Here is a 20051-nt window from a genome sequence, read left to right as displayed (position 1 = left end):
TATCTGGGGTGCTGCACTTCAGCTTCTTTGAGCAGGAGGAATAAACACACCTTTCCTCTGGTGCGCGTACTGCTTGGTACCACGGTCCCACCCTGGCCTGCACCCAGCTGGGGAACAAGCATGCAGGTCAGTGCGCTAGCTGTTCCCTGTGTGCCTTGCAACACGCTCCCGCCTGCTGTGGTGGAGTCCTGCCTGCTGCTGGCACTGGGGCACAAGAGACCCGCCCGCCTCGGCGGGTCTGCGTTTCAGGAGTGCAGTGTGTTCAAAGCCTGCCCTGAAGCTCACTGACAAAACTAAGGCTGAGTCTCTGGACACTCACTTTGGGCTAAGGAACAGAGAAGTCAGGGAACCACTGAGATTAGTTTCATTTATTTGTATTTGAAATCTTAGCAAACAAACAAATCCAGTGATGTGGATGAAACGCATTTGAACGCTGTGGTGTAGAAAAGACAATGGCTCAGCTAGACCCAAACTCAGTCAATTATAGCAAGGCTTTATTGCAAGCGCTGAAAGCTGTGGAGTGCAACCCTTGTCGAGACCTTTGGACTATGATTATACAGCAACCACTGAGGCCTGAACTTATCCATCTCTGGAACAGCTGATCCCCCCCCCTTGGGCAGCCTGCCTGGCTGCACTTGTGACTTGATTTATTTTTAATTTTCCTTTTGTAATGTGCCATCTATACAGATGGATAGAGTAGTGCATGGGGCAGCGGGGTGTACAAAGCCAGGAAACGCCAAACTCACTGCACAGATCATGGGGTGAAGTCCTATGGGCTGGTTTATGCAAGAGACCAGACTGGATGAGCATAATGGTCCTTCAAGTCTTAAAAAAAGGGCATGAATTTATGCACACATTAAATCTCCCTCACTATAGAATGCAAAAACTTAATGATAACTTCACACTCCTCCCACAAACACATCACACACTGCACACACCTAGCCCATGCACGGAGATCAGTCCTGAATATTTGCTGAGGGGGTAATTGAGGTTTGGCATCGTATGAGGAGGGTGGGCAATGTGTTGTGCAACAGATCTTTCGGAAGGAGAAGGAAGGGTTTTTTGTGACGATGCAGAACCTATCACCATCAGTCAAACTGCTATGTTAGCATTATACAGTTAAGAGGTGTCCTTTAACTTGGATGTGTTAGCAGGAGTTTTGTGAGCAAGACATGAGAAGTAATTCTTCATTCTACTCTGCACTGATAGGTCTCAACTGGAGAATTGTGTCCAGTTCTGGGTACCACATTTCAGGAAAGAGGTGGACAAACTGGAGAAAGTTGAGAAGAGAAACAAAAACGATGAAAGGTTTAGAAAACATGACCTATGAGGGAAGATTGAAAACCTTGGGTTTGTTTAGGCTGGAGAAGACAGAGAGGACATAACAATTTTCAAGTACATAAAAGGTTGTTACAAGGAGGAGAAATTGTTCTTCTTAACCTCTGAGGACAGGACAAGAAGCAATGGGCTTAAATTGCAGCAAGTGTGATTTAGGTTGGACATTAGGAAAAGCTTCCTGTCAGGGTAGTTAAATACTGGAATAAATTGCCTAGGGAGGTTGTAGAATTTCTGTCATGGGAGATTTTTAAGAGCAGGTTAGACAAACACCTGTCAGGGATGGTCCAGGTAATATTTAGTCCTGCTCATCGCACAGGAGACCAGAGTAGATGACCTCTTGATGTCCCTTCCAGTCCTACACTTCTATGGCCTCCGTGGACACAATTCAGCCATTTGGCACACAATACTACAAATTACTGGGGGGAAAGCAGAGCGGTGTCTTGCTGATTATTAGAATGACATATTTTAAGAGATAAGAACATAAGGCAACCATAGCTCTGGATAGAGGGAGGAAATGAGATTAATATCCTATTACAGCTTCTGTCTTCTGCCCATATCCCTTCTGTATCTGCCCCCTTCATTTGTCTCTATTTCTTTTTGATCAATTCCTTTCTTGGTTTGAGGAGTGCCCTTCACATTCTGGTCCCCAGGCCTCCCCTGACTCTCTCAATACAACTGAGCTTCCCCAGTGTGGCCAGTTCTCAAGGGTTTGTCACAAAGCCTCACAATATTTTGTGTTCTTCCTAAAGCCGCAGCTCCTGCAGTCACATGATTATGTGAGACTCTCAGATTTCATACAATAAAAAATAATAATAATGAGTAAAAAAAATCAACTCCTTATGGTTACAGGAAAAAGCTTGAAAACACGACCCAAGTGCTGCCAGAAGGTAACTAAAAAGGACATTAAATTTAATTTTAAAGAAAATCTTATGATTCTTAAGCCAATCTAATGTTTTTGGAACATTTGGGATTGGCAATACTGCTTCTCTTCCTGAAGTTACATGGAGACAAAGGGCAGTGCAGGGGTTTCCAGGTAGGGCAAATATTGTAGACTGACATTTCTCTCCTACAAGTGCCCTCTTTCTTGACCCCTCACTGTCCCTATTTCATCTTCCCATAATAGGGCAGAACAAGCAGGACTGATGCCTTGACTTTCCATTACCCCTTGGGACCAATGGCACAGTCCAGCAGAGTGCTGAGCCCTGTACCTGTGTGAGCGGCTTTGCGCTCCCAATGAAGCCAGCAGGAGCGCACTGGAAACGTCACCGGATCGGGCCTTTTGAAGGTCCTAGTTGCTTCAGTGGTGAAACTGGTCACTCTCTGCCTATGCTGCAACTCTTCTGAGTGACTCCAAGGTCCTTGGGCCTATTTTCCCTTTGCCAATGAAGCACTTACATTCTAATCCCAGGGTTTACCAGGTAGTGGGCTGCCCAGAGACCACGCCTAAAGCCTGCGGACCCTTTTAAGGGAAAAAGGCAGAGGGTGAAATCCTGCTTCCATTGAAGCCAGCCATTGTTTTGCCAGTGACTTCACGGGGGTCAGGGTTTCACCCAGAGTCTTCAGGCAGTGATGAGCTGGCTCAGCTGCCATACTTCTGCTTCTGCAGCCTGGCTATGTTTGTTGGTCTTGTTAAGAGCCTTGGACCAGACTTACATGTGGACCTCTTCACTTCCTCCTGCCCCTTTGGCAAGTGCCTTTCCTTCCTCATTGCAGCATGAAGTGAAATTACTCCAGAGCAATAGGTCCTAGAGATCACAGAAAAAGGGTCTTGGACTAAATTTCCACTCCATTTTCCCCACAGCCTGCCCTTACTCAGTACTTTCTCCTGAGCAGGATCCATGAAAGGGTCTAATGTACAAAGGAACAATGGGAGGCACAAGGAAGGTCCTCCAGGAAATGGCAGGAATTGATCCCTGCTCTGCTAATACCCAAGAAAAAAAATGAGGGGTTATACCCTCTAATGCAGCATTTCTTAACCTTTTTGCTACCCGGGACTGGCTTGCTGCCTTCCTAAACTGTGTCATGGAGATCTCAGGGACCAGCGCCAATCCACAAACTGGTCATTGAGAAACACTGCTCTTTTGGATTTCAGAAGACTGAAGTTCTGAGTAGTGACACTGGCTTCCATGATTGGCCCAATTAAAGACATATTACAGAGGGCAGGTGCTCAGACTTTCTGAAAGCCTGGCTCTTCCAGGCACCTCAGGCTGGACTCCCAAAACTGGAGGGATCAAAGATCTGGAGTCACTTTTGAAAAATCTTGTCCATAAATAACTACACATTATGCGTGGTGCTGCTTGCCTGGTGCAGACCCTGGGCATGTGAAGAGGACTAGGAGGAAGAGGAAACAGGAGAACTGGGCTCTGCTGCTCTCAGAGTTTATTTAATTTGTAGGCTGCAGCTCATGAACTCTACAAACATTTCCAAGAAAAAGTGTGTCCGTATGCCTCCTCAAAACCACCTGTTCCCTACTGCATTCTCCGACGTGTTCTGGTAAATTTCGCCCATCTTCTGCGATTTTACCTCCAAAAGTTGAACATGTGAACATGTTTAATGTTGGAATGGGAAGTAAAAATCAGACTCCATAATAGAGTTCTGGTTGCAAGCAGTAACTATAGATGTTCACAAGAATACATGGCTAATGAATTTAACTGATGTATTGGCTGGTCATTTAGTCATCGCCAGACTTATCGGTGATTGAGTCACAAAAAAACCTCTCCACCCCTGCTCCTCGCATGGCGTTAGCTTTTCTTACACTGTCCTATATACCTGTGATGGGGCAGATCCTCAGTTGGCATATGCTGGCCGACTTCCACTGCCACTGAGGACATGTACTCACATCTTCAAACCAACCCCTAGGCATTTCTCTGTCATCCTGCAACAAACCCATTCAGTGATGCAGAATGTCTGACTATGCTACCATCGCTATCCCACATCAGCAATTCTAATTTGCAAACTAATTTCCCACCTGATCTATGAGCACCATCACCTTACCGTAGACCTTAGTTCCTCCTGTGCCGCTGACACCTCGAGTAGTCAGCTCCTCTATTGAGTATGGTCATTTGCTAGTTGTGGTACTTCTTCCCAGGGGATGCCAGCACACTCAATTCTCTGTCAGTGTCTTTGGCCTATTCTTCCCTGGCCTTCTTCACTTTCTCCTTCCTCCCTTGAGTACCTAATTCAAGGCTTGCTTAGCATGTCTCCCATCTTCCAAACGGTGCACAGGTCCCAACCACCTGAGCCTTCTTTCTTTGATGATATTTTCTAACAAGTCCTGTTCTGTCAGCTCCCCGACTCTCGCTTTTATTATTTTGTCCTTCCATGAAATGTGTAATCTCTTCCTCAGCCATCCGTGGTGGGCAGCCTCCAATCACTTTTTGTTAGCCACTGTCACTGGCCAAGTCTCTGCGCCGTACAGTAGTGTGCTCAGTACAATCGCATGGTATAACCTGACCTTTAGTTTGGTGTGGAGACCTGTTTGACCAGTGGTTGTTCTTCCTTCCAAAAGTGGTGTTTGCTTTTCCTGATCTTGTGGGAGTATCTATATCACAGCCACCTTTAAATGTCATCACACTCCCCATGTGGCAGAACTCTTCCACCTATTTGATTTCTTTTCCATTCACATGCACCTTTGCATCTGTTGTCCAGTTTTCTACCGTCACAATCTTGGTCTATTTTACATTTACTTTCAATCCAATTTTTGCTGCTTCCTGGTCTCTCTCTGATGTAAGGGCCTTTGCTTTACAACGGATGATGTAGAATGTCATTGGCAAAGTCAAGCACCACTGCAAGAATGACTAGCTGTTACTACTGATTATTTACAACCCCCCATTGGATAGCATCAGCTACTATATTGGAAGGTAATTCAGTATGGGATGCATTTCCAAAGGCCCAGGGACTCATGACTACAACCCCCAGATGTTGAAGCAGCTGCCTAGGTACAGTGCTGCACATTATGCCTCTTATAGCAATAAAAAGACAAAAAAATAAATCAATCTTAGGAAAGTTAGTACGCCATGGTGCAAAGAGACTGCCTGCACTTCCATGCATTGGGAGCAGCTATTCGAGTGTGACAAAGATGCTAAGGAAACAGCACGTGTTTTGAGACTATAAGAAGACTGGCTGATACAGCGCTTTGTATCACTCGCTCTCTTCATGCTTTACAGAGATTTCAAAGCATTTCCTCCACACATACCTAAGTGCAAAATGAGTCACAGGGAAGTCACAAGGCCACAAAGCAAGCCAGCAACAGAAGCGGGGTCTGAAGCAAGGTCTCCTGGCTCCTTTGTCATCACGCCCATTCCTGTCCCATGGCAGCCACCCAGGCGAGGGCATTTAAAAGAAGGGAATTTCTTTCAGGAATCAAGCTCACTTCATGTTTTATTAAGCTCTTTTGCCATAGAGGCTGCTTGAGGGGAAACCCATCTGCTGCTGGTCAGTGCGGAGCTCAGACCCTGGCCTGGAGACTTTAGCACAGCACAGGGCTAGTTCAGCACACACAGAGAAATGGTCCACACCACCTCCACTGCAAAACAACACTGCCTTCGACGTCACCGAATGTCTTCAGGCCAATGAGAAGACAAGCTGCACGAAGAGCTACAGAGGCAAATCTGTGTGTCTTTTACTAACGCGTGCCATTCCATTACCCATGATTGATCATACAGGAGTTGTCTAGTGACACAGATGGCTGGGTTCTTAGCTCATATTGGGACTGAGCCTACCACCAGTAGTTTCCATGGGAGCAGGACTGGGCCCCAGGAGAGGTCAGAGCAGCAGGTCCTAGAAGTCAGACACAAAGTGTATGGCGTTCAGTTCAGCTCCATCTGCCGTGTTGGGGAATGTGCTCAGGAGCCAGGTCCCATGGCACTGGGGGACTCTATTTGCAGTAAATGGAAGAGGTGCAGCTTTAATTCCTGTGGGGATATAAGTGTCGGCATGTTCTTGTTTTCCTTCCGTGAGTTGAACTGTCCCAGGGTCTGTCTGCAACACATGTAGACATGCCAGAGCTAGCAGTGCAGAGATACCACAGGAGCGACGGAAAGCAAGAATCCCTGTGTCCAATCTCACCCCTGCTATCAAGGATGCCAAAGAAAGGTAGCAGGGTTTTTCAGGAGACTCTAGGCAGCAAAATACAGTGACCCAAAACAGCCTTCTGAAAACCAAGCTATTGTTTATTCATCCAGTGGAATGGAGTGTGACGTTGCCCCCTGCAATCTGGACTGGTATATCACTGTGTCATCCCAATCCCTCACTCCTGGAGCCCGTCTTGCACTTCCCCTGCTGTGTGAACGCCCCCCACTCCTGGGCCGGTTCACTCAACAGCCTCCTGCAGAAAAGCGGCTCCTATTTCAGTGAGTGAGTGCGTCCGGCCAGTCACTCATGGGATTCTGCAATGGAATGACCCCCAGCCGATATCCCCGATTCTGGATACAACCCTGGGAACTGCCGTTTTACAGAGTTCAGTGCTGCCCACTGGGTTCTGCAAGCTCATTAGGTTAATCAATTTATCAAAGAAGTTGATATGCACCAGCTCGGTCATGTTAAGTGAAGCCTCTGCACACACTCAATCCACAAGCACTGCTTTAGATAAAACAAAGAAATACGTTTATTAAGTACAGAAAAATTTAAGTGATTATAAGCCAGAATAATGAGTCAGATTGATCAGGAAGACATAAAACAAATTGCATGCTAAACTAAACTTAACATGTCAGTAGCCTTTCAGTCTTTGGTGGTTAATCTTACCACACAGGCTGGCTGAGCTGAATCCTTCAGCCAGGCCCCTCTCCTTGTGGGCAGTCTGCCACTTGTTTGATGTTGCTTCGTAGATCAATTACACGGGAGGGCTCCAGAGACAAAAACGCCTAATGTCCAACCTAGACCTCCCCCACTGCACCTTGAGACCATTGCTCCTTGTTCTGTCATCTGCCACCACTGAGAACAGCCTAGCTCCATCCTCCCTGGAACCCCCTTTCAGGTAGTTAAAGGCTGCTGTCACATCCCCCCTCATTCTTCTCTTCTGCAGACTAAACAAGCCTAGTTCCCTCAGCCTCTCCTCATAAGTCTTGTGCTCCAGCCCCCTCATCATTTTGGTTGCCCTCCACTAGAATCTCTCCAATTTGTCTACATCCTTTTTGTAGTGGGGGGCCCAAAACTGGACACAATACTCCAAACACAGCCTCACCAATGCCAAATAGAGGGGAATAATCACTTCCCATGACCTGCTGGCAATGCTCCTACTAATGCAGCCCAATATGCTATTAGCCTTCTTGGCAACCAGGGCACACTGCTGACTCATATCCAGCTTCTTGTCCACTGTAACCCCCAGGTCCTTTTCTGCAGAACTGCTGCCTAGCCAGTTGGTCCCCAGTCTGTAGCTCTGCATGGGATTCTTCTGTCCTAAGTGGAGGACTCTGCACTTGTCCTTGTTGAACCTCATCAGATTTTTTTTGGCCCAATCCTCCAATTTGTCTAGGTCCCTCTGTATCCTATCCCTGCCCTCCAGTGTATCTACCACTCCCCGCAGCTTAGTGTTGTCTGCACACTTGTGGAGGGTGCAATCCTTCAGATCATTAATGAAGATGTTGAACAAAACGGGCCCTACCACCAGCCCCTAGGGCACTTCCACACTTGTGTTGAATTTGCAGCACAAGCAGAGTACCAAATTGCAGAATCTGTATGCACTATTTGACAACCCATTCAACAGAGCAAAGCAACACACCAGGACAGAAAGGAAAAAAGAATAGTGTAGCCCCTTGAAAGTGTAGTGGGGATTTAGCAAAGCAGGAGAGAGAGGAATGGAGTTTGGTCAGGGCACCAGGAAAAACAAACCAACCGACCAACAGGCTGGCGTCTCCATATGGCCAGACTTCTACTTTGCTCATCTGAACTACAGCACCTCCAGTAGTCCCGCCCCTGCACATCCAAATGTGGGCGTTAAGCTCAGGAGTGAGTCACAGGAAAGAGTGCCCCAGCTGCATCACCCAGACCACCAGCTTTCTGAAGTGCAAGCTCATTTCATCAACAGGATCCTTAGGAACGTGATTTTCAGTCAATTCCAATTACTTGCACCTGGAAGTGCCTCAGCTAAGCATGGCGACACAATCAGGCAAGGAAAATGTGCAATTATACACATAGACGAAGGTGTCTGCTTTCATCTGAATTCAGTTCTGTGCAGTCTGTTTACACCACCCAGAGATCACCTACGAGGTGCAACTGGAGCTGCCATTCAAGTGCACAGTTTGAGTGCATCTCCTAAACGTCACAGCTGAAGGTCATTGACGGCTGCACTCATGCTTTTGTTCTTTAGAACCAACTATGGGGATGTAGGCGTGTGGCCTGACCCAGCAGGGGAGGTTGCAGCTGTTCCTCGGGCCCAGGCTCCGAGGAAGGCCACAGCGCCTTTCTCTACGGTGGGAAAAAGCTAGCGGCTGGTGAGTCCTTAGCCCCTGGCCCCTAGGCGGGGTGAGCTGACAAGTAGTTTGTAGCCCCTGCCGCTCAAGCGGGCGGGGCTGGCCAAAGCAGTCTGTAGCCCTCGGCCCTTGAGCAGGGCGGGACATGCCAAAGCCTTCGGGCAGACGGGGCAGGCGAAGCGGTCTATGGCCCCCGGCTCTCAGGCAGGCAGGGCTGGTAAGCTTGGTATCCTCTGGCAGGCGGGTTCAGAGGAGCCCAGCACTGCCGGGGTAGCTAGGGAAGGGGGAGGGGGACGCAGGCCCACCCGACTCCACTGCGACCCAGCCCAGGGTCCTATCAGTGGCCAAGTGGTGTGTCACTGAGTCAGCGGGGATCCAGCCGCAACACGCCGACTGGTTCAGCCACAGACCCAGCCAAACTACATTCAGCTGTCCCTGGGCTACTTCCTCCCACCCTGTCCCCGGTACCTGCAGCCAGTCGTCTTCCCCCAGGTCGCTGGGGTAGACAGTGAGCGGGAGCCCCACGAGTCCCTCACCGTCGACCAGCGGCAGGTCTGGGAACTCCTCGGGGTCATCCGCAGAGGGCAGCTCCTCCAGGTAACAGGGTCCCAGGGGGTCCTCCGGCAGCTCCAGTGGGTCCCTGGCATCGGGCAGCTCCTCTGGGTCAGGGCCGGCCTCGGGCAGTTGCTCCCAGTCAGTGGCCTTGGGTAGCTCTTCCCAGTCACTCGGGCACGGTGGCCCGGGCAGGCCTTGGAGGCTGCGGTCAGTTGGGTCTTTGCGCCGCACAGCCATGGGGGCTGGGTCAGGCCCAGACCGCAGCCTCAGAGAAGACACATCTGTCTCCAGCGGCAGCTTCCCCCTGACTGAGCTGCTGGGCCGGCCTTTTATACTGGCCTTTCCTGTCCTGGCTCCGCCCCGTTTCTCCCGGGGTATTCGGCCTGCAGGGCCTGTTCTGCCCGGGGGGGGTTGCAGCTTGTCTCGGGCCCAGGCTCCAAGGAAGGCCTTGCTAGCGTGCCTTGCCAGAGGGGAATAAAACAAGAACAGCCCCTTCCCTCCCTGCCAGAAAAGCGTGTGTGGGGCAATCAGGAGATTTGCTCTCTGCTGTTTTCTGCCCTTTCCAGGTGCACAGCGGGGAAGGTGCAGCGTGACTAGCTCTTTCTTGTGCATCCGTCTCCTGTCATCAGCCAGCTGAACTGCTTCGTAACAGTCGCATTGCTCCCTTTCCAGCCCACTGCACGAAACGACAAGTCCCCATCCACACACAGCCCAGCTCCTGTCTAGGCACTGCAGTGCAGGGGATACCAAAGCGTCCGTAGGCCGCTGAGCTGAGCTGATTTGCAATACCCCAGCGCACAGAGCGTGGACAGAGAGCTGCAAAGCTGAAATTCCTCATGTCAGTTTGTCAGGCCCCTTGCTTAGTTTAGGGCTAGACTGGGACCTGCTTAAGGACCAGTGTAGAGGAATGAGTGGGGGCAAAGCGCCTCATTATTATTCCCCTGCTTGGACTCCCTGTATCACAGTGCTGCCCTTCTCCCTCCTGCACAGCTGGGTAGGCGCTGCGCAGATCCTTGGCTCCTCCCGAAAAGCAATGGGCAATGCACATGTGCTGGCAGGGCAGGGCCGAGGAGATATGGAGCTGGCACAGATTACCTCCTCCACGGACCAAGGAACTAGGGACCAGACGGCCTCTCAGTCACAATGTGGTCCTTGCGCTCGGGACAGTGCAACTAAGTGCTGTCTCTTCTCAGGGCTTGCTGCAAATCCAGCCCTCACTGTAGTTTTCTTATGGAAACAATGATACTGTTTTTGATATAATTCTGGAAATGTACACCCCTTGTCCTTTGCGTAAGTGCCATTAAAATGTAATTAGATGGGGTAGGGGAATGCCTGCATTCAGAGAGCCCATGTGCTGCTGATCAGTCACTAACAGAGCAAATGCCTGGCATTTCTTTGCAGGAGCTCTGCAGTGTTTTCAGGCTGGAGGGGAAGCTTGCTCTCTCACTCGGGGTGGCACAGGATAACTCGGACCGCAGATTTCACCGTGTAATTTCTAATCAAGCCCACCTCTACTTTGTTGTTTTTTAATTGCAGCTCAATATTTTGCTAGTATCATGGTCATTGTTGGTCTATCGGTGGTGGTAACGGTCCTGGTTCTTCAGTTTCATCATCACGATCCACAAGCGGGAAAAATGCCCCGTTGGGTAAGTGGCTCCAACACGTACATATTCAGTAACAGGAAATAAATGACTCTGTTCTTTATATTAAACTGATGTGGCCGGAACTTGTATTAACACAATTGTTCAGCTGATTACACAGGGGTGATCTCATCTTGCTGGCTGTGTCACAGAAAAAACACAAAACCAGGATGCCTTTTTAATGGTCGCTCACATTCTGCGTATTTGGCTTCCCACTGCAGTTTGCAGGATTTACTGTTCAAACTACAGGATGCTGCAGAGAACATGGGAAAGTCAAACAGCATGGCATACAATGGTTGCTCTCTTTATCGGTGCCCCCTTTGCTATTGCCAACTCCAAGGGTATCACAGGAACCATACTACTCAAATACCCACTGGCACATAAAAGCTTTATATTTTCAAAGCACAAAAGACAACCATTTCTTAGCCATCACTGATCAGTCAGAGCACACAGCAAATCACAGCACAGAAGGCTGAATTTGAACCTGGATCTACAGCCAAATTTTCCCTGGCACCTGGCTCTGTATGAAGTGGGCCAAATTACTGACTGGAACCCGTTCCTCTCTTATTCTGACACGGCTGAACCTTGGACACATCTCTCTCTCTCACACCCCCTCACTTGCCCAATGGGGCGAGTGAGAGTAGGAGACCTACAGCCAGGAAAGCCATTTCCACGGACACCATCTAATTACATTCAGGACACCCCTAAACTCACCTACTGGGAGCTCTTGTGCCTTTGCTGAACCCAAATCCCTGATCCAGATCCAAATTTCACAACTGGTTCCATAATCTGTCCTGGGCCAACCCAATGCCTCAGGTTCAACTCAGCCAGTCTTCATGCGGAGCTCTTCTGATTCTGCAGCCAGGCCCCATCTTTGGTGGCTGGGATGCTAAATCCATGTCTGAGTTGAGGAGGCAACCCCATGTTTTGGTGAAAGTTAGAGGTGCCCTGGCACGGCAGAGGAACACTCTGGGACTGAGGGTAGGCCTGATAGAACGCACTGGAGACATGAGCTCGCCAGCACGGTGACACTTCCTTGGTGATGCGGAGCAGGCTCAGGCGCTGCCTTCCCCCAGACTGCTAATGCAGGTCACGAGGTGGTCATTGTACGGCTGGTGCCCTGGGCTTGCTCTGTGGCTAAGGGCATATTTTGCCTGATTAGAAAAGGAAAAAAGGAAAGTAGAAGCGGACACAAACACCCACAATTATCTATCCAGACCGATTTCTACAGCATCCTCTGACGCTTTGTTCACTGTATCTGTCATGGCGGGCAATTACTCTGACAAGATGGGACAAGTCACAAAACCCACCCACCTCACCTTGCTTTAGAGATAAATACACAACTGATTGGGGGCGAGGGGCACTGCTCTGTATCCCATGTCATCGGCTCTAAAAGTAATCCAGGTTGTTGATGCAAGTTTAAACTACATCATAAAAAAATCCTGTAGCTATTGGGCACGCTACCAATTATTTCTTAGTGCCACTGTCACTTATTCATTTAAATTCATAATAAATTAATTAACTGTCACTGTCACAATTTAAAATCATCATCCTACCTTCTCCAGCACAGCAAATGAATTCTGAGTGAACATCACCCAGTTACTCTGGTGTACGAGAGCTCTAAAGACACCCATCCCACCCATGCCAAGAGAAGGTGCACCACTGCCCTAGCGGCCAGGTGTGACTCAGGCATATTCTGCCTTAATAACAACTGTGACTGGCTGGGTTGTGAAATGTGCTCACCCATCTCCCAGGTTCTGTACCCTCCTGAGCCTTCAGTGGTTCTAACCACTCACCAGTCCCATCAAGATCGCAAGACACCCTCTGATCCTACTGCTATGTGTGGTATGAAGCTACCCAGGGAAGCTTCAGCAGTTTCAGCCACTGCGGAGCCAGAGTGGAGACCCTGTCTTGGACACTGAAGCTCTTGGTTGGTATTGACCGTGGCAGCACAGGGCTGAAGGGAGAGTTCCTGCTTCTGTGCCACTATGGCCAGCTAAATGTCCTGTGCTGGGGTGGTTGGCACACCGTGAAGCTTCAGTAACTTAGCAGGCCTTATCTTAAGCTCCAGCTAGTGGTGCATGAAACCGACCTCTCAACTGCAGCACTGTCTTTGTGGGGACCAGGCAACTCCTGGAGAAATCTGTCCTCAGTGGAAGTGATCAGTTGGGGCTTCTGTTGCTCAGTGGTGCATTCCCTCATTGCAAAAGAAATGACCCCTGCAGTCACAGAATTCACACTCAGCGTGCAGAGAAGGAATATTTGGACACATTCATAGACTCAGGCTCTTCTTCCAGCAGATGGCTGCCTTGGACTCTCCTACCCCTGAATCTGCCTTGGAGCAACGAGGCCCCAGCCAGAGCAGATCAGAGGCCCCAGCACTTGGGGCCCACACCCTCAGCTGCAGAGCTCCCAGTAAGATAGGGCTGACCCTGCACCAGTATCTCAGGGCGCCTGCCTTTATGCTTGCTTTACCAGCACCAGCACTTCCCCCACTCACATCAGTGTGCTCACCGATTGGTGCAGCAGTGCTGGTTGGGATGAGGGCCCTTCCTAGTTACAGCAGATAAAGTCAATTACTTACAAGGGTTATGGAAACAAACAAAAAAACCCACCTGCTCCTCTTCCCCCACCCCTCCACCCGAGATGAGCCAACCTTTCCCCACTTTATTAGAAGGGTGTTAATAGACCCCCTTTGAATGTAAGACTGCCGGGGAATATGCAAGGACTGAGCTTTCAGGATACCTGAAGCAAAGCCCCTCCTCCCACCTCTAGGGAGGCAGTGCTCCTCCACCCACTGCCGGAGCAGCAAACGAAGGGTCGGTTTCCTTCCAACTGTGTACTAGGAATGTGAGAGATTCCTGGGTTGGCGATTCATAAAGTGCGCGGCTGGCTAGTGGCCTGGGCACTAGCCGGGGACCAGCAAGTCTGGGTTTTGCTCCCAGCTCTGCCCCTGAGCAAGTCCCTTCACCTCTCTGTTTTATCTATTTAGACTGTAAGCTCTTTGGGGCAGGAAACTTTCTCTCCCTATGTACAGTGCCTAGTAAACTGAGGTTTGTGATGATTATTTGCACGGCAGTAGAGCCCAAGTGAATATTGCAGAAAGTACCACTGGAATGTGTAAGTGCTAGGCGAGGAAAGGGAGAGAAGCATGGAAACAAATATGGGGTGGGAGGGCCAGAGTTAGACCCAGAGTGCTGCAGTAGTACTGAGGAGACCATCAACAGGAGAATGAGAAGGAGGTTAGCTCTCTGTGTACAAATTCCAAAGTTTTGACCATTGTGATTCCTGGCACATTTGCCCTGGTTTTTTTCCAGGCCTGTTGCAGTCTGTGTTACATTTTTCTTCCAGAGATAGCCCTGAAGCTTGTTAGCTCAGTAAGAATGGGAATCTATTCAGATGGTTATCTGCAGAGAGGAGGAAATTGCTTCTCTGAAATGGTTGTTCTCTGCATGTTGAATCTCATTGGATTCCCTGCGGCTCATGCACCTTCCTCCCCACTGCACTGAGGGTCCTGCACATTTCAATTCCTCGCTAGTCCTCACTGTGGGGTTATTTTCACCTTCTGCTTCAGAGGAGCTGATTAAGGACCTGCACGGGGCAGCACAAAGATACCTGGCTGAATTAGCTGCGTTAGAGTCACTAGCTCCCTGCTTTCCTGAGCCAGTAACGAACCTTGACAATTAAGCAGGTTCCTTTCCCTTCCTGCAAGTGATCCCAGGACTCCCGTCTGTCTCATCATGTGAGAGCAGAGGAGGGGCCCAAGAGTTAGCACTGAACCGAGCCCGTAATGAATGCCGTGGGGTCAAAGCCTGCAGGAGAGTCTAGAGCAACGGGTGCTTTCTCTCTGTTCCACTAGACTGCAGGGTGCTCTATGGCCATGGCCTTTCCACTGAACCTAGGGCGGCTTGCCCAGGCCAAGATTTTCAAAAAGGAGAGCCTAAAGGCAGGCTGCTCTGCTGGTATTTGGGTGCCTCAAAAGTGGGGGCCAGTGTGTGCTTAGCATCTTTGAAAGCTGGCCATAGATCCGACATGCACGAACCCTGGAAGGGAGTGCATTCGTAACTCCAGCTGCGACGGTTAATGGGCCAGGGCTCCCAACTACCCAGATCAACCTCAGCTGAAAATCAGGGTCAGTGTGACAGGCAACCCTGCGCTGCCAAGTGGGCAGCAGGAGTGGGAGGGCTAGGGAGGGGAGAGCCTGGAAACTATCCCACAAAAATTCATACTTGGGAAGGGACCAGGCTTGGGAAAATTTCACTTTCAAAGGGGAATTTTGAGAAAGTCAGAAGCAACTGAAAACCAGCCTGTGGAAGGCTGCACTCAGCGCGGGGGCACCCCCGCATGGCCAGGCGCAGTGCAGCAGCTCTCCGTCTTTTACCCCTTGCCGACAGTCACTACGTCTCACCACTTGGCCTTCCGGCCAGGCCCCAGTTTATTCCCACTGCTTTTGGGGTAACAGAAAGTCCAACAAACACAAGTGCAAGTCAGAATTCCGCGCCCTCGTCAGGTCTACGACCACTGATTCCGGGCTTAGTGATCCTCACACGCTTCCATAAGTTCTGTCTGTCCAGCTCCTTGCTGCTGCCCCCTTCCTACCAGTGTCTCTCCCGGGGTTCTTGGAACATGAGCAGCTCCCTGCACTGCCTGCCCTTGCTGGACTCCTGCGTCACCACCCTCCTGCACACTGGTTCAGGCTCTTCCCCATTGTCTCGGGGACCCACATGCGTCTTCTACCCTGCAGGGTTCCCAAGCTCTGCCCAGCTCCATCCCAAACTTCTCTGCCAGCTCCTGCTGCTCTGCTGTCTCTTTGCCTCTACTACTAAGAGAGCTGCTGCTGAGTTCTTCCCTGTCTCTCTCTGCAGCCCCCCCATTTCCACTCCAGCCTTCCTCTCCTGACACTAACAGCTCAGCTCCTCCCCCGCTGAGACTCATCTTTAATTAGGACTTGCCACCCTCCAGCTGCAGCCAGTTGCCTTAACTGAGTCCCCTGGCTGTAGTTAGCCCCTTTAATGTCGGTGTGGGGTAGACACCTCACCCCATGGCTTTTTAATGTAGTGCTTAGCTCTAGCTATCACCAGCTGGTTCAGCTAGCCCACAGTGCATTGCAACCACTTGTGAAGTAAAGTTCTACCTAACAACTGCTCCCCTTAGAAACAAGCCTTACACCCTGCCTGGGTGGTGTCATGATTCCCGTTTTACAGGTGAGCAATCCAAGACACAGGGGGGTTACCTGCAGAGCCTGAAACAGAAGAAGAGTTCATGGGCCTGTTTCTGTCTGTCACTAAACAGAGCCATGTAAAGGTGTGGCCACTCACGTCTCACGTGCGTCCTGCTGGCCGGCTGCGTGCCCGCACGCTCTGCCTGGGCGGTGTTCTCTGCCGGCACTTTCTCTTCTCAGACAGGTTTTCAGTGACTCGCCCCTATGCCCGAGTCACACGCAGTCTGTATGTGAAATGGACAGAAAACAAACCACTTCCGAGGTAACACAGTCCAACAAATGGTTGGCTCTCCCTGCGGCGCTCAGTTTTGTGTCTGGGCCCGTTTAAGGACTTGCCCCGTTCTTGGGCTCCAAACGAAATGCGTTGCTTCCTTGGCCACTCAGCCTGTGGCTGGTGGAGGTGGGAGGTACCCGGGCCCACCCCTATTCCAGTCCCAACATGACTAGCAGCTTCCTTCACTAGCATCTATTGCTGCATTCCCGGGGCTGCTTTCCACTCTGTCCCATCAGCTTCTTGGGTCCTCGGCCTGTTCCCAGTTTGCCTCCTCACCTAGAGTCTGTAACAGTCTCTGCCCTGTTCTCTCACAGGCTCCTTCACTGAGACAGCTTATAACAATCCCTGGCCACCCTTCTTGTCACATGGCACTCTCTCTCTGCCAGGCCTCTGTGCATGGAGAGCTTCACCCTCCTGTCCCGGTGTAGGCAGGGTTTCTCCCTGGTCCCTATTTCTGTGCAGCCTCCCAGCCTTCCACTCCTTCTGGAAGCAGCCAGCGACAGCTCTGTCCAGCTGCTGCAGCTTCCTCCGCCACGCTCCTCAGGAGCAGCATCCTTCCTCCTCTGGCTCCAGCCAGCAACTGCGCTGTTTAGGCCCTACAACCCCTTTGTATGAGCCTGCTAGGCTCTGATTGGCTGCCTCCCCAGCAGCCTCTCTACGCAGCTTGGAGGACTCTGCTCTACTGCCTTTTTTCTGCGGTGGGATGTGGTAGTACCGCAGGGCCTTCTGGAGGGCATGGTACACCCCGTCACAAGCCAATATAAATTAATGGTAATGAAACAGTTTTCCCTTACAATAGTTTATGGCTGTCCAAATGGAGATTTACATCAATGGCAAGATCCCTATTGAGAAACACAGATCCTACAAAGATTTCTAGGTGCAGAGTTCAGTCAATGAAAATAAGATAAAGGTCTCCAAAATATTTCAATCACTTCCTCCTGTTTTTCAGGTCCGTGTTATCCTGCTGAATTGGTGTGCTTGGTTTTTAAGGATGAAAAAGCCGGGAGAGAACATAAGGCCTCTCTCTTGCAAATACAGCTATCCCAAGCACCGTTCAAGCATCAGTAGCATTGAGATGAATGTATTACCTGGGTACCAATCTAGCAATGGTAATTTGATCTATAGCTACCATGTTGTGGAAAACCCATGCTGCCCACAAAACAGTGACTCAGGTGATAAGTGTGGAAAGGTTGCTTGCTCCTCTACAGAAGATATCGAGCTTGTTCAAAAGAAAGCTTTAATGGATACTATCCCAGTAATTGTCAAAATCCTGGAAGAAGTTCAGTTCATCGCAATGCGCTTCAGAAAACAAGATGAGGGTGAAGAAGTTTGTAGTGAGTGGAAGTTTGCAGCAGCTGTCATAGACAGATTATGCCTGGTTGCATTTTCACTCTTTGCAATCATCTGTACGTTTACAATACTGATGTCTGCTCCAAATTTTATAGAAGCTGTTTCAAAAGATTTCACATAAGGCTCTCAAAGAGGAACACACAGTACAAGAATGGAATTTCAAAATAAAAAAATGTTGCCATTAATTTTGCTAAATAATGTAATTTAAAACGGAGAAGTGTGCTAACACCTAGAAGGAAGAAGCTGAGATTAGTTTTCAGAGCGGATTATCTCCAATGTTAATGATTTAATGACTGAAGAATATAAATACTGGACACTGTTATTTCTTAGATCGTCTCTGCTGTAATATGTTATAATCTGTGACAAGTGCTAGGCAAGAATTCAAATCTTTGTTACAAGTAAGCACTCGTGTATGTGTACTACTAAGAAAGCACTAGTGAACATTTAGCTATTCTTTAATAAGTAAACGCTATATTGATAAGTCATTTTGGCTAACGTTCTTTAGTATATTGTCATTTTCAATATCTTTATCTTTTTGTATCTTGAGTTAGTATGGCTGTGACATGCATTTCTCATGTTGGACCGTGTATCATTCTGCACTATTTATACTGCATTTCGCTAAACAAACTACTATTGTTAGCTTTTACAATTGCTGTGATTATCTGAAACATTTCTCCAATCAATATGTTGATAGAATGTATTTTTGCTAAAACATTAAAGAAGTATTTTTTTTTTTAAAGGTAGGAGATATGTTGGTTGTTGAGAGAGAACAGAAAATTCAGTAGGCATTCAGACACCCGTAGATATTCTCAATGAGACAAGTGCGTTGCCATTGTTGTCTTTGTGCTTAATTGAAATACAATTTGAATCACAGCTGCCAATCTAATACTTGCTAATCCTACATTTTTAGGAAGAATTCCTGGCCTCATCACAGACAATGGGAGTTTTGTCATTGACTTCAATGGGGCAAGGATTTCAATGTTAGATGTCACAGTCTAGTCTTTTTTGCTGAGCTTTGTTGGTGCAGTCCACTTTCAAACTTGGCCAATGTGGTCTTGTTAAAGGAATTACGTTAATTGAAGAGAACTTACTTTTGTTTAGCTAACATTTAACATGGAAGACTTTTGTCTTTACTTGTAACCATGTTGCTGCTGTTAAATACTGTAATGTTTAAATATTAATAAAGTCTATTCTGTCACTCAGTTGGAAAGTGATGGTAAAAAGGCATCTTTATCATTGTCTATTGTAAAATGAACCCCTCACCATAATACTTCTCCATCTCTTCTGGTGTGATTTTCATCTGCCTGCAAATTACAACTGGCCATCTGGGCTGACTGAGGGCACCTATACCTATAGTGTTTATGAGAGGATGTAGTCTTCACACTATGGGTAAACCTTCTAGCCTCTGGTATTATAAACTCGTTATATGTCTGCGGATGAACCTAGCACATTGTGGGTATTTGACAAATGCTAACACACTGCCTTCTCTGGCTGATTTCCATCCTGTTTGCTCAAAAGGGTCTTAGGTGAGTTGACAAGAGTTGTTTCCTACAGTGGTGAGCTGGACCGTTGCCCTCATTGCTGCTCGTGCACAATAGGGAGATCTTGGACCCATAACTGAAGAATTTCAATACTTCCATGTAAACAGGTAGTGGTGAGGCTGCTTGCCAGAGGAACCATCTTTTGACTTTACAGCTTTACTTATTCCCATTCAGCATATTACCAATTATCTTCTTCTTCAGAAAAATGGTTAAGTAAAGCTGAAGTAGTGCCAGTAGTTTCTGGATATTTCAGTGTCTTTGTCCTCTACCAGGCTGCTTTTGGGTGTGGTTTTAGTAGAGAAAAGGTGTTACTAGCTGTTGCTGACCGTTTGCTCTTGGGAATGGACATGGGTAAGGAATCCATGCTAATCTGACCATGAACATTTGTTTACTGTCAATTCAATCCTGTCGGAGTTGACAGGAAAGCCTTTGTGGGTTCTTTCCTTATTCTTCTAGAGGTCCCAAATGGCGGCAGACAACACTCATTTGTCCTCTGTGCTGGCCTTTATGTGTGAAGTCTGACAAAGTTGTTACCTCTCCTCCTGTATGTCTATGTTCCGCTGGTAGGGCAACCAGATGTTTTTGCCTGCAGTACCATGAATGTATGGATGACATTCAGCTATCAAATCTATGTTAGCCCATATACTACGGTATCTGATCTCCTAGTACTGAAAGAGGCAGACAAGTGGATGGGACCAAACTGGCTTCAGTTCTTTCCAGATA

At 48.6% G+C, this 20051-nt stretch overlaps 1 protein-coding gene across 1 annotated transcript in view; it reads left to right on the top strand.

Moving 5' to 3' along the window:
* The window catches only part of LOC137156514 (neuronal acetylcholine receptor subunit alpha-7-like), a 65277-nt gene extending 47369 nt beyond the window's left edge, over positions 1 to 17908 (top strand). The window contains exons 9-10 of the mRNA XM_067553420.1: positions 10839 to 10948; positions 17387 to 17908. Of these exons, the coding sequence (XP_067409521.1) occupies positions 10839 to 10948; positions 17387 to 17908 (632 nt within the window). The remainder of the gene's footprint in view (positions 1 to 10838; positions 10949 to 17386) is intronic.
* The last annotated feature ends 2143 nt before the right edge of the window (positions 17909 to 20051 follow it).

This window comes from Emydura macquarii, unplaced genomic scaffold, assembly GCF_026122565.2.
Source record: "Emydura macquarii macquarii isolate MOO-44397 ecotype Brisbane River unplaced genomic scaffold, CSIRO-AGI_Emac_v2 contig_1451, whole genome shotgun sequence".
Lineage (NCBI taxonomy): Eukaryota > Metazoa > Chordata > Testudines > Chelidae > Emydura > Emydura macquarii.
Note: the sequence above shows the minus strand (reverse complement) of the source record. Positions and strands in the feature narration are given on the sequence as shown.